The sequence below is a fragment of the Phodopus roborovskii genome, unplaced genomic scaffold, assembly GCF_943737965.1.
Source record: "Phodopus roborovskii unplaced genomic scaffold, PHOROB, whole genome shotgun sequence".
Classification (NCBI taxonomy): domain Eukaryota; kingdom Metazoa; phylum Chordata; class Mammalia; order Rodentia; family Cricetidae; genus Phodopus; species Phodopus roborovskii.
Genome location: NW_026126480.1, coordinates 27185030 through 27198096, shown reverse-complemented (window position 1 = coordinate 27198096; position 13067 = coordinate 27185030). Strand labels below are relative to the sequence as shown.

Below are 13067 nucleotides of genomic sequence, written 5' to 3'. Positions count from 1 at the left end.
TATTTTTGGGGGGGGGCGGGCAGAGTCTCTTGTAGCCTCAGCCATTTACTATGCAGACTAGGCTGGCCTTGAACTCACAGATATTTGCCTGCGTTTGCCTCCTGATTGCTGGGATTATAGATATGACCAGCATGCTTTGACATTTTGTCCACTTTAGACTTTTATTTATTTTTGACAGGGTCTCATTATGTAACTCTGTAACTCTGGCTGTCCTTGAACTCAGAAGTATACCAGGCTGGCCTAAAAACTCAGAGATCCAATGCTTGGAGTAAATGTGTATGACACCTTGTTTGGCACCTTTTGCCTACTTTTAATGAATTGTTTGTATGTTTTGTTTACAAGTTCTTTGGCAGATAACGTGTACTACAGACATTAAAAATTTCAAGTGCCCCAAATGAATGACTAGAGAATTATAGTTTATGAAAGTTTATGTGTCTCATTTTTAAAGAAAAAAATGTATGTTAAAGGGATTGTTACTGCTGTAGAGTAGTATCTTGCCTGAATTTTATAGTTTAATTGAATATATAGTGACTAAGTTTACTAAATAAATTTTAATGTGTTAAATGTCAAGTAATTCTGCTTCCAAGAAAGCCTTTATACTACTAGGAAGTCACTGGCACCTGCCTAAAATAGTTTGCTCTCTGGGTTTGGAACATTAGATAATCATTTGCAAATTGAGGGCCCTTAGGACAAAACATTTCAGAGCTTCTTTTCTTTTGATTTGAGAATCATCCCATTTTGAGATGAAATAGATAAAAACCTTAGCACAGGCATACACAGGGTTGCAGATTTTGCCACCTCTTTTCCTTCCTATATGAAACAGTAATTAACATATATTCAGAGATTACAATTCCATTTTGCATCAGTATTATTATTAATTAGAGAAAGTCTAGAATAAATAGTCTGTGCCACATGCCATGATTCATGTTAGCAGATAATGGCAATCAAAGATGGGCCTGTTTTTTCATTCTTAAAACTGGAGATTTTAGATTCCAGAAGGGAAAACTGATACTGGACAATGAGCAGCACAATACTGTATCAAATGGAAGAACATACACACGCAGCTAAAAGAGCATATAACAGGGATCCCTGACCCCAGGAATTAGTAGAAGATTTGAGGGGGAAGTTGTATTAAAATTTAACTTTGAGGGTAGAAATGAGAAGGACAGGTTGGGTGTAAAGGTTAGAGACAGTAAAAACATTCTTCAGTTTGCTTGAAAGAGAGGTAGAGCTGTGTGAGATCAATGTAAGGCATCAGTAGAAACTCATTTAGAGGGGCAGTGGGAAGGTATCAGGGTTTTCAAGGAAAGTAAAGTTCCAGGTTTACTTGTGTGTGGTCATTTCAGTTGCAGGTTTGATTGTGGATTAGAGGAAGCTAAGAATGAGGCAAAGGAACCAGCTCCCTGCTGGTAAGCAAGGTACTTAGGGATGACAACAAGGAAGGGAAAAAGAAAGTGTCTGAAAGTTGAAGGTTATAGTGTAATTGCTAAGCACCTGCTCAGGTGGTGGGCTTTTCTTTGAGATTAGGGAGCAGTTCTAGAGTGATAGGGAATTCCATTTAACACATATTCCAGGAGTGTAGGTATTTAATTGGCAGTAGGACTCAGCTCTCTGGTTGGGTTTACAGGTTTAGGAATCATCAGTATTGGTATGGCTTTGAAGCCATGGGATGAATGTCTTGTCCAGAGGCAGTAGCTAGAGAAGAGGGGTCTTTGGCTTCTTTGACCTTTATTCTCTTTTCCTACTAGTTGACTTAGGCTCTTCCTTTCCTTTCCTTTCCTTTCCTTTCCTTTCCTTTCCTTTCCTTTCCTTCCCTTCCCTTTCCTTCCCTTTCCTTTCCTTTCCTTTCCTTTCCTTTCCTTTCCTTTCCTTTCCTTTCCTTTCCTTTCCTTTCCTTTCCTTTCCTTTCCTTCCCTTTCCTTTCCTTTCCTTTCCTTTTTCCTGTCCTGTCCTTTTTCCTGTCCTGTCCTTGTACTGTGTTCACTATTTTAAGAAAGATTTATTTTTATTGTATGCATATGAGTTTGCTTGCATTTGTGTATGTGGACCACATGTGTGCCTAGAAGACACAAGAGGGTGCTATATCTCCTGGAACTGGAGTTACACGAAGTTGTGAGTCATCGTGTAGGTGCTGGAAACAGAACCCTCCTCTGCAAGAGTAGTAACGAGTACTCTAAACTGATGAGTTAATCTCTCCAGCCTTTGACTTAGGTTCTTTTCTAACAATTCAGATGTTACAAGGTTAATTTTTTCTGGGGAATGGTTTTCAGTGTTCTCTACTTGGTTGTGTCCCTTCATTTAAACATTGTTATAAGCCTCACACTGTGCTAGTTGTTGGGGTTTGAGGATTAGCTCCTTTGGGGTGGTGGTGAGGAAGGGTATGCTTAGGGGACAGTCTGGAGTTAGGTAAGTTGGGAATTAACGAAACATTTTCTTCTTTCAGAACAAACAGTACCAATCAGAAGTCACCTCATGGAATTAGGTCTGACAGCAGCAAAATTTGCTAGAAAACGGGGTAATGTGTCACTGGCAACAAGACTGCTGGCACAGTGCAGTGAGGTTCAGCTGGGAAAGACAACCACTGCCCAGGACTTAGTCCAGCATTTTAAAAAACTGTCTACTCAAGGACAAGTGGATGAAAAATGGGGGCCTGAGCTTGATATTGAAAAAACAAAGTTGTTATACACAGCAGGTTAGTAAAAGCATATGAGGAAAAAACAATATGCATGTTTTTGTATGTGGTATAAGAAGTATTTTAGAGAAAAAATTAAAGATTTGTAGATTGTAGATCAGTGTCTTTCATGAGACATGTTTTCAAAGATTACTGATATCCTTAGATTCTTTTTTTTTTTTTTTTTTACTTATTTAAATTAGAAACAATCTTACTTTATATATCAGTCCCAGTTCCCTCTTCCTCCCATTCTCCCATGACCCCCACTGACCCCTATCCCACTGCTCTTCTGCTCCATAGAAAGGGTGAGGCCTTCTATGGGGGATCATCCAAGTCTGTCAGTCACATCATTTGGGACAGGGCCTCCTCCATGTGTATAGGCTGAGAGTATCCCTCTATGGGGAATGGGCTCCCAATGTCCATTCATCCACTAGATATAAATGCTGTTCCATTACCAGGGGCTGCATAGACTTCCCAGGCCTCCTAACTGACACCCATGTGCAGTGGTCCTGGATCCATTCTATGGTGATTCCAGACCATCAGTCTGGAGTCCATGAGCTCCTCCTAGCTAGCTGTTTTTGTGGGTTTCCCTAGCAAGGTCTTGGCCCCTTTGTGCATCACTCCTCCCTCTCTACAACTGGATTCCAGGAGATCAGCTCAGTGCTGGGTGTCTGCGTTTGCTTCCATTAGCTACTATCTAGCCTTCAATCTCATTATAGGGGAAGGGCATTTAAGATAGCCTCTCCCCTATTGCTTAGATTCTTAGTTGGGCTCATCTCTGGACATTTCCCTAGAGCCAGATTTCTCTTTAAACTTAATAATGGCTCCCTCTATTAAGGTGTCTCTTTTCTTGCACTTACGCTTCCCCCAACTCAATCCTGGTCCCTCATATATTCCTCCCCCTTCCTCTTTTCCCCTTCTCTTTCTCCTATCTCACCCCTCCCTGCCCATCCAGCATGTGCTTCCAATTTGCTCAGGAGATCTTGTCCCTTTCCCCTTCTCCCCTGGATTCTTTTGTGTGGGTGGGTGGGTGGGGTGTTGTGTGCCGCCTTATTTGTATGCATGGTACATGTGAGTGCAGGTTCCTGTGTGTGTGCATGCATATGTGTTTGTAGGCCAGAGGTTGATAGTGGGTGTCCTTGATTGATACCCATTTCATATACTGAGGCAAGGTTTTTGATTAAATCCAGAGCTCACTTGGTTAGGGTAGTCTCACTAGCCAGCTTGTCTCTATGTATTCCCTCTATCCCCTTGCTGAGTGCTGGAATTACAGTCTATCATTGACCACCCAGCGTTTATGTGGATTCTGGGGATTCAAACTGTAGTACTCATTGTTTACATGACAAGCATTTAACCCACTGATTCATTTTCCTAGCTCCTGAATATTTTTTTATTATTGTTATTATGACAAGGGCTAACTCTTAGATGACCTGAAACTCACTAGATCAACCAGGCTGGCCTCTGCCTCCCTCCCACCCAAGTGTTGAGATTAAAGACATGTGTCATCATTCCTGACTGATTTTTTTGGTATTTTATTTATTTTATCTTCATTTTCATTATTTTAATGTGTGACTGCCTACATGTACATATATGCACCACATATGTGACTGGTACCCACAGAGACCAGATTGGGGTGGTGGATCCCTTGGAACTAGAGTTGCAAGAGGTTGTAAACTGCCTGATCTGGGAGCTGGCAACTGAACCTTGGTTTCTGTAACAGCAGCGGGTGCTCTTAACCTCTGAACCCATCTCTCTAATCCCTGAATTGATGTTTCTTAAAACAAAAATAAATAAATGCTTCATCTTGAAATAATTTATTTTACTACTAAGGGTAAATTAGTGAATTTATATGTGTATGTGCTTTTTTTTTTTTTTTTTTTTTTTTCTGTAGGCCAGTCTACACACGCAATGGAAATGTTGAGTTCTTGTGCCATATCGTTTTGCAAGTCTGCAAAAGCTGAGTATGCTGTGGCTAAGTCAATTTTGACTCTAGCTAAATGGGTCCAGGCAGAATGGAAAGAGATTTCAGGACAGCTGAGACAGGTTTACAGAGCTCAGCAGCAGCAGAACCTCCCAGGCCTTTCTACTTTGTCTAGGAATATACTTGCTCTAATAGAGTTGCCGTCTGCTAATACAGTGGGAGAAGAACACCCTCGAATTGAAAGTGAATCTACAGGTAAGATTTTATTCTTTTGTTAGCTTTAAAAACACAATTTTATGAGTGTAAAATCAGTGTTATGCTAGCTGTAATTTGCTACAAAGAAAAAAAAATCAACTACAAAAATAATAGTACTTTGGCAGTAACTAGTAACTTAATATCATGTGTCTAGCGTTTTAGATGTAAGTTCCTTTCCTGACTTAAAGGGGTATTTTTAGCCTTCGTTCATGAAAGGATAAATGCCAGGATCAGCAGATAGTAGCCCTAGCTTGTATTACTGTTGGTTGTTGGAGCACAGACTCAAGTTTCTTACTCTGTTTGATATTAGCAATGTTAGTTAGCCAAAAATTGGGTGGTTGATTAATCTAAACAAAATGTATTATTATTATTTTCTTCTTTATTTTTTTGAGGAGGAGAGGGTGCTGGAGATTGAATCTCATCTTGGGCATGCTAGTCAGGTGTTATACTACTGAGCTACACTCCTACTTTCTGCTTTTATGTTTTCCCTTTTTTTGAGACAGAGTCTGGCTGGCCTGTAACTTGCTATGTAGGGCCACTCTGGCCTCAAGCTCTCAGAGATCTTCTTGTTTCTGATGCCCAACTGCTGGGATTAAAGCAATATGTTACCACACCCACCTGTTTCTTTTTTGAGATCGTATCTTCCACCTCCCTTCACACTCAGAACTTTCCTTTTTGAGTGTCTTAAATGCTGAGTTATAGGCAAGTGGCACTGTGCCCACTTGATTGGTGTGTGTGTGTGTGTGGTTTTGTTGGGTTTAGATTCCATGCCTCATGCATGCTATGCAAACATTCTTGAACTGACATCCTAATCATATCTGGAAAAAAAAATAATCTCTTAACTGACAAGAAAGAATACACCACCATGTTGTTGTGCAGAGCTTAGGGTTTAAATTACTTAAACTGTATTTTGTTTGTTCATTTGTTTTCACTAGTTTAAAAAAAAAAGATTCTAGTGAATCTGTTAAACTAGGTCTTGCTATTCTGAAGGGACAGGTCTTAAAACCATGGCATATGAAATCACTAAACCAGGAAGCTTCCTCTTTGTAAAATGGAAGTAAAGATCTCTGTCTGCCCTGTTAGTCTCTGTGGTGTGCTTATCATCTGTGCATTGTTTTTTGCCAAATGTGTAAAATTACTCTAGTCATGAGGGAATAGCCACTCAAAAGCAGGATGTAAGACATTCTACAGCAAGTCTGACACCTAAGCTATTGCTAAAGATAGTGTCATTAAAGGCATGGAAGTGTCCCCATATGCAAACATAAGCTGATGTCCTATAACAATACAGTTAAGTATACAAATTTGGGCCATAACAAATTATGTACTGTGATAGTATTGGGTTTTTGCTTACTTATAAATAATATGTATAGAATTAACAGGTCAGTGGGAACACTACTATAAGATTTGAATGTAACATTGAGCTCTTGTTATTTTTCTTGTCTTGGCAGTGCATATTGGAGTTGGAGAACCTGACTTCATTTTGGGACAGTTGTATCACCTGTCTTCAGTGCAGGCACCAGAAGTAGCCAAATCTTGGGCAGCATTGGCTAGTTGGGCTTATAGGTGGGGCAGAAAGGTGGTTGACAATGCCAGGTATGTATGTTTAAGTGTGCAGTTGATATAACACAGTGTAAAATGGAGATATAAAATGATAATTTGGGAGACTTTTGGTTCCTGAAATACTTGATGACTTGTTTATTTTTATAGTCAGGGAGAAGGTGTTCGTCTGTTGCCTAGAGAAAAATCTGAAGTTCAAAATCTGCTTCCAGATACTATAACTGAAGAAGAGAAAGAGAGAATATATGGTATTCTTGGACAAGCAGTATGTCGACCAGCGGGAATTCAGGCAAGGAAAATATACAGTGGTTTTGGGGGGAGTAGTGCTAAGATTCCTATCTTTTCTTTCTTCTTCTCCTTTTTTTTTTTTTTTTTTTTTTTTTTTGTTGTTGTTGTTGTTGAGGAAATTGTCTATTTCTTTGTTTTGTTTTTTGATACATGGTTTCTCTGTGTGGTCTTGGTTGTTCTGTACCTGCTCTGTAGACCAGGCTGACCTGGAACTCACAAAGATTAGTCTTCCTCTACTGGGATCAAAGACTTGGGCTACCACCACTGGGCTTGATAATTGACTCCTTTATTAAATAGTGAATGATGTTTAGGCTGTTTGTGTTGCAAATAAAATTCTCTCAAGTTTTAATATGACATATAGTTGTCTTTTTCCTAAGATCATAATTTCTTCAGAAATCAAGTGATTTCATTATGGTTCTGATGAAAATAAGTGAATTTCACTTTGTGTAAATTTTCTATTAATTACTCTTTCCATCTAAAGTTAGGTTTTGGGCTAGTGTGTAGTCAGGATAAAAGCACATTCATAGTGTATGTGAGTGAGGCTGTGGGTTTAATACCCAGAGCTCAGAAAATGTAAGTCTTTACAAGACTGCTAGAAACTTTTAAAGCATGGCATTTACACACCTGCTCCCCTTACCCCCCTCCCCCAAGATTTGTATGCACTGGCTGGATGCTTGTGTATTTAACATCAATTAAATGACTTGGGTATGGGAATTGGATGAACCTAGTGCTTTGCATGTGCTAGTAGGTGAGAGTTCCAATATTCTTTATCCCTGGTGATTATCGTAAATTAGTTAAATTGGGAAGCAGTAGACCAGGTGAGTGGCACAGTGTAGTTCTATAGCTATTGAATATGTAGATGCAGTATTCAAAGGTTTGGGTTTTATTTGTAAGGCTATATTCTGTTGACTGAGCTTTGTTCTAAAAATTGTACTAATGAGTCTGATAAAGCTGTTATGATGTGTTTACAATATTGTAAGTAGTGTAGTATTTCTTGTTCATGTTCTGTTCTGCTTTTTTACATCCTTTGAATAGATTATTTTTCTTTAGGCAGAATACTGTATTGTAGTTTAGAAGGATTTTAAAATACAGAAAACCCAGAAGTCTTTAATCTTTGCCTAAGTGCTCATAACCTTAGTGGCTGCATTAGTAAGCATATCATAATGAGACACTTATTAATGGATTTAGTGAGAAAAATGTTTACATGTAGTTATTCTATGTCCACATTTCCTTTAGGATGAAGATATAACCCTTCAGATAACAGAAAGTGAAGATAATGAGGAAGATGACATGGTTGATGTTATCTGGCGGCAATTAATATCGAGCTGTCCATGGCTTTCTGAACTTGATGAAAATGCAACTGAAGGTGTTATTAAAGTGTGGAGGAAAGTTGTAGATAGAATCTTCAGCCTGTACAAACTATCATGCAGTGCATATTTTACTTTCCTTAAGCTCAACGCTGGGCAAGTAGGTAGCACAGTCTTCTACGGAAAATTATTTGAAATTTTTTTCTTTAGACAAAAAGAATAGTAACAGAATTGGTTTTTTTATTCCCTTAATTGCTCACTTAGGTTCTGTTAGATGAGGATGACCCCAGGCTTCATTTAAGTCGCAGAGCAGAGCAGAGCACTGATGATGTGATTGTGATGGCTACCCTGCGACTGCTCAGATTGCTGGTGAAGCATGCTGGTGAGCTCCGGCAGTATCTGGAACATGGCTTGGAGACAACCCCTACTGCTCCATGGAGAGGTGATGGCTTAAATAAAATGCCCTCCTTAGTTAATCTGTTTGAGTGGGATTTGTGTTCTTTATTTAAAATGCTTTATTTAAAAATGCTAGAGAATAGTCATGCTAGTTCATAGGATATCCTGGACTGAGAGTCTAGAAGGTTTTAGAGAGGGTGGAGAAAATAAACGTAGAGTATAACCCTTTGTCATATGCTTTCTTTGAGGCATGCATAAGGTGAGCATATCATTCAATGTTTTAATTGCTCTGGACTGTGATTACAATTCTACCCTAAGCAGACTTGCAGTCAAGAATGATTTTGTATGGGTCTTTGTTAAGAACTTTGGCATTCTTAAGATGTGTGCTGATGCTGATACATAGATCGGGTTTTATCCTTTTGCATTCCCAAAATTCATAGATTTTTAAACCACTTTGTCTTCTTCTCCTGAAGGAATTATTCCACAGCTTTTCTCACGCTTAAACCACCCAGAAGTGTATGTACGCCAGAGTATTTGTAACCTCCTTTGCCGTGTGGCCCAAGATTCCCCACACCTCATACTGTATCCTGCAATAGTAGGAACCATATCACTTAGCAGTGAATCCCAGGCCTCAGGTATGCAACGTTAAATACATTTATTTATTTAAGACAGAGTCTCACTGGTCCACTCTTAGTGGCCTGGTACTCACTGTGTAATACAGGCTGCTCACAGAGAACTGGGGTTAAAGATAAGCACTCCCTTGCCCATCTAGAATATTGCTGCTTTATTTTACTAGTAATCCTTGGGTGGTGTGTTCTCAAGTTAAGGTGTATAGTATTTTATTAGTAATGGTTCTGACTTACTGAAGAAGTAACTGCTGTGGGTCTATAATACATATTTTGCATGTTATTTGCATTCTATTTGACATAGAACTGTTTAAGGTAAACATTAGACCCTGCCCTATACTCTATACTCTGTCTGGGAGGGTTTCTCTGTATTGCTTTGGAGCCTGTCCTAGAACTAGCTCTGTAGACCAGGCTGACCTCCAACAGAGATCCTCCTGCCTCTGCCTCCCGAAAGCTGGGATTAAAGGCGTGCCACCAACGCCCTACTGGGAGGACTTCTTATTTGCATCTTTCTCCAGATTTCCTCCATTAGTTTACAGTATTTATAAACATATGTGAAAAGCTCAGCTTATAAAATGCAGAACACCATAATCTTTAGCTTCATGCACAGTACTGTGAAGTATATTACCTTTGTTTTCTATACCCAGTGTGTGCAATTATCCCTGTTGCATCCCACTGTAGGAAATAAGTTTTCCTCTGCAATCCCTACTTTACTTGGAAATATTCAAGGAGAAGAACTGTTGGTTTCTGAATGTGAAGGAGGAAGTCCTCCTGCTTCTCAGGATAGCAACAAAGATGAACCTAAAAGTGGTTTAAATGAAGACCAGGCCATGATGCAGGATTGCTACAGCAAAATTGTAGATAAACTGTCCTCTGCCAACCCAACGATGGTTTTACAGGTACAAGAAAAATAATTTGTTTGTTTTAAAGTAGTATTCATTACGACCTCCTCCCCAAATCCTAAATCTAATATCTCAGGTGAATCATATCAGAGAACCAAAGCTTTAAGAATAATCATAATTGGTCTCACTAATGTATATTGATAGGCTGCTGATGAATTCTCTGTGAAATGAGCATTACCTGTATCTAATTTGATGCTGATATGTAAGCATGTGAATGTGTTGTGTCTGCAGGTCCAGATGCTTGTGGCAGAGCTACGTAGGGTCACTGTGCTCTGGGATGAACTCTGGCTGGGAGTTTTGTTACAGCAGCATATGTACGTCCTGAGACGAATTCAGCAGCTGGAGGATGAGGTGAAGAGAGTCCAGAACAACAACACCTTGCGCAAGTATGTTTTCACTCCTTCACTGGGAAGATGGGACTACTGCTTTTGTCTTTGTGTGTGTGTGTTTGCCTGAGGGTATATGTATACATCATGTATGTGCCGAGTGTTCACCCAGGTCAGGAGAGAGCATTGGATTTCCTAGAACTAGAGTTAAGGATGGTTGTGAGCTTCCATGTGGGTGCTGGGAACTGAATCTGGATTCTCTGTAAGAGCAGCCAGTGCTCTTAACTGGTAAGCCATCTTTCCATTGCTTTCCCTACTTTTTTCTTTATACTGTGTTAATCAGCACAACAAAATTCATAGTCTTCATTGTTAATAACTGTATAATTGAGTGACATTAAAGTATACTTTCACAATAAGTACTTTACCTTCATCACCACTACCCTCTGTTAGAGCTATTCCCAATTCTAGATAGGTTCTGTACTCAGTAATAAATTCTGTTTTCCCCCCTCACTGCCTCTAGTTCTTATTGCTTTATGAACTATCCTGCTTTAGGTATCTCATGGGTGGAATCAGGAGTGTTTGCCTTTTGTAACTTCCATTTAGTACCATGTTTTTCAAGGTATACTTCAACTTGGTTAGTGACTAATACTGCATTGTATGAATGCTCCAGATTAGAACATTTTATCATTTATACTGTCAGAGGATAATTTATAGGAGTTGGATTTTAATTTTTACCAAGTGGGTCTTGGAGATGAAACTTTGGATTTTCAAATTTAGCAGCAAATACCTTATTAATTGAGCCATTGTGTTAACCCTCCTGAACCAGGTTTTACTGTTTGATTCATCTGTTAATAGAGACTTGTTTTTAGCTATATGAACAATGCTGGTCTGAACATTGGTGTGCAGCATCTTACTGAGTCTTTCTTTTGGATTGTTTTGTTTGAGATGCTGACCAGTGTAATTGATTATCTTATTAAGCCCGGGAGTTTTTTCCACAATGATTGTGCCATTTTATGTTCCAACTTTCACTGAATAAGGATTCTGGTTTTCCCCTATCCTTGCCGACATTTAATTGTTTGTGTGTATGTATATATGATACATGGTGTGTGCATGCATGCCATGGCTTTTCTGTAGAGGTCTCCTTTTGCACCTTATTTAAGGCAGAATCTCTACTTTTTGTTTTGTCATTTTTAAATTTCCTTTGGTTATGTGTGTGCATGAGGCTACTTGACCCATGAGCTTCTGGGGATTCGTCTTTCTCTACCTTGCTTCTCCCTGTCATGTGTTGTGATTACAGCACTCTCACCACTTTGTCTGCCTTTTACATGTCTCCTGAGGATTTTAATTCAGCTCTTCAATTCTTATGTGGCAGATTGTTACCTACTGAGCCATTTGTTACCTACTGAGCCATTTACTTAGCTTACACTTTCCTGGGAGTTTTGTTCATAATTCTCATGGATACTAAGTTGTATGACATTGTAGTTTTAATTTGTATTTTCCTTAACAACCAACAATGTGTAGCTTCTTTTTGTGTCTTAGTTGATGAGCGTATATCTTTGCAGAATGTTGAATTTTGTTGTTGAGATGTAGGTTTTTTTTTTTTTTTTTAAAGAAAATCATTGTGGGAAGTCCTTGGCAGATACACAATTTGAAACATTTGTCATCAGTCTGAATTGTCATTTAGTCTGTATGGTACTTTATTCAATTAAATCGAGTGTAAGGAGGCCTTTACCTTATGCTTTCTATCAGGAGTCTTCACTTCTGCATCTGGGTATGTGGTTCATTTTGTGCTGCTTTTGGTTAAGACTAAGAGTTCAGATTCCATTTCCCAATACAATTGAAAAGCAAAGCTATTCTTAGGATTTTTTTTTTTTTTACATTGTTGAATACGTTATTTGCCTTTTCTTTGATATTATTTACTCAATATTTAAATTGTCTCTTGTTTTATATAAAACTTTAATAAAGTTTTTGAATGAAAATGTCTTTGGTTAGAGAAGAGAAAATTGCCATCATGCGAGAGAAGCACACAGCGTTGATGAAGCCTATTGTGTTTGCTTTGGAACATGTTCGGAGCATCACTGCTGCTCCAGCAGAGACACCTCATGAAAAGTGGTTTCAGGATAACTATGGTGATGCCATTGACAATGCCCTTGAAAAACTAAAGACCCCATCAAATCCTGCCAAGCCTGGAAGCAGCTGGATTCCATTTAAAGAGGTACAGAGTAGTTGTAAAAGTGCTGTTAGCATGTAAAGTTCCACTTGAGACACAAACTTAAAATAGTTGCATTTACTGTAGAACATGAAAAAAGGTTTTATAATAAGCCTGATAAAGGTATCTTGTGATTATTTGCTGATAAAGACAGTGAAGAAAAGTTTTCTTTCTTTCTTTTTTTTTTTTTTTCCTTCTTTTCATTTTGAGAATTTGGAGACTGAAAAGCAGGGAGGCTGGCAAATACTATGCCTGTATATACCAGATATATACTGTAAGTCTAGCTGTTTTGTATTCTTACAAGAGATTAGGAGATTGAATTTTTTTTGACTATGTAGTTTTTAAGGGAAGAAGTAGGCATTTCTAATAGTTTTAGGTTTAGCGTCATTAATCTGAAATGCTCCCAAATCCAAAGTTTTATAGTAATGCTGAGATTTTTCAGTTAGTGAGTGACTGTAAGATTAATGCCAATAATTCTAAAGTCATTAGAACTTTGAAGTCAACAACCTGAATGATTAAAATGGATTTAATATTTATTTGATCTCTTTTGTAATCAGTATAGCAATGTGATTTGCTGATTGGAATGATTTGTGGATTCAGATATTTGAG

The 13067-nt window shown here is 38.5% G+C and overlaps 1 protein-coding gene across 1 annotated transcript in view; it reads left to right on the top strand.

Moving 5' to 3' along the window:
* Smg1 (SMG1 nonsense mediated mRNA decay associated PI3K related kinase) overlaps positions 1–13067 on the top strand; it is a 100701-nt gene that overhangs the window by 60922 nt on the left and 26712 nt on the right. Inside the window, exons 30-39 of the mRNA XM_051192772.1 lie at positions 2444–2692; positions 4563–4847; positions 6296–6440; positions 6555–6693; positions 7929–8159; positions 8264–8441; positions 8869–9030; positions 9703–9920; positions 10155–10309; positions 12242–12464. Coding sequence (XP_051048729.1) covers positions 2444–2692; positions 4563–4847; positions 6296–6440; positions 6555–6693; positions 7929–8159; positions 8264–8441; positions 8869–9030; positions 9703–9920; positions 10155–10309; positions 12242–12464 — 1985 coding nt within the window. The remainder of the gene's footprint in view (positions 1–2443; positions 2693–4562; positions 4848–6295; positions 6441–6554; positions 6694–7928; positions 8160–8263; positions 8442–8868; positions 9031–9702; positions 9921–10154; positions 10310–12241; positions 12465–13067) is intronic.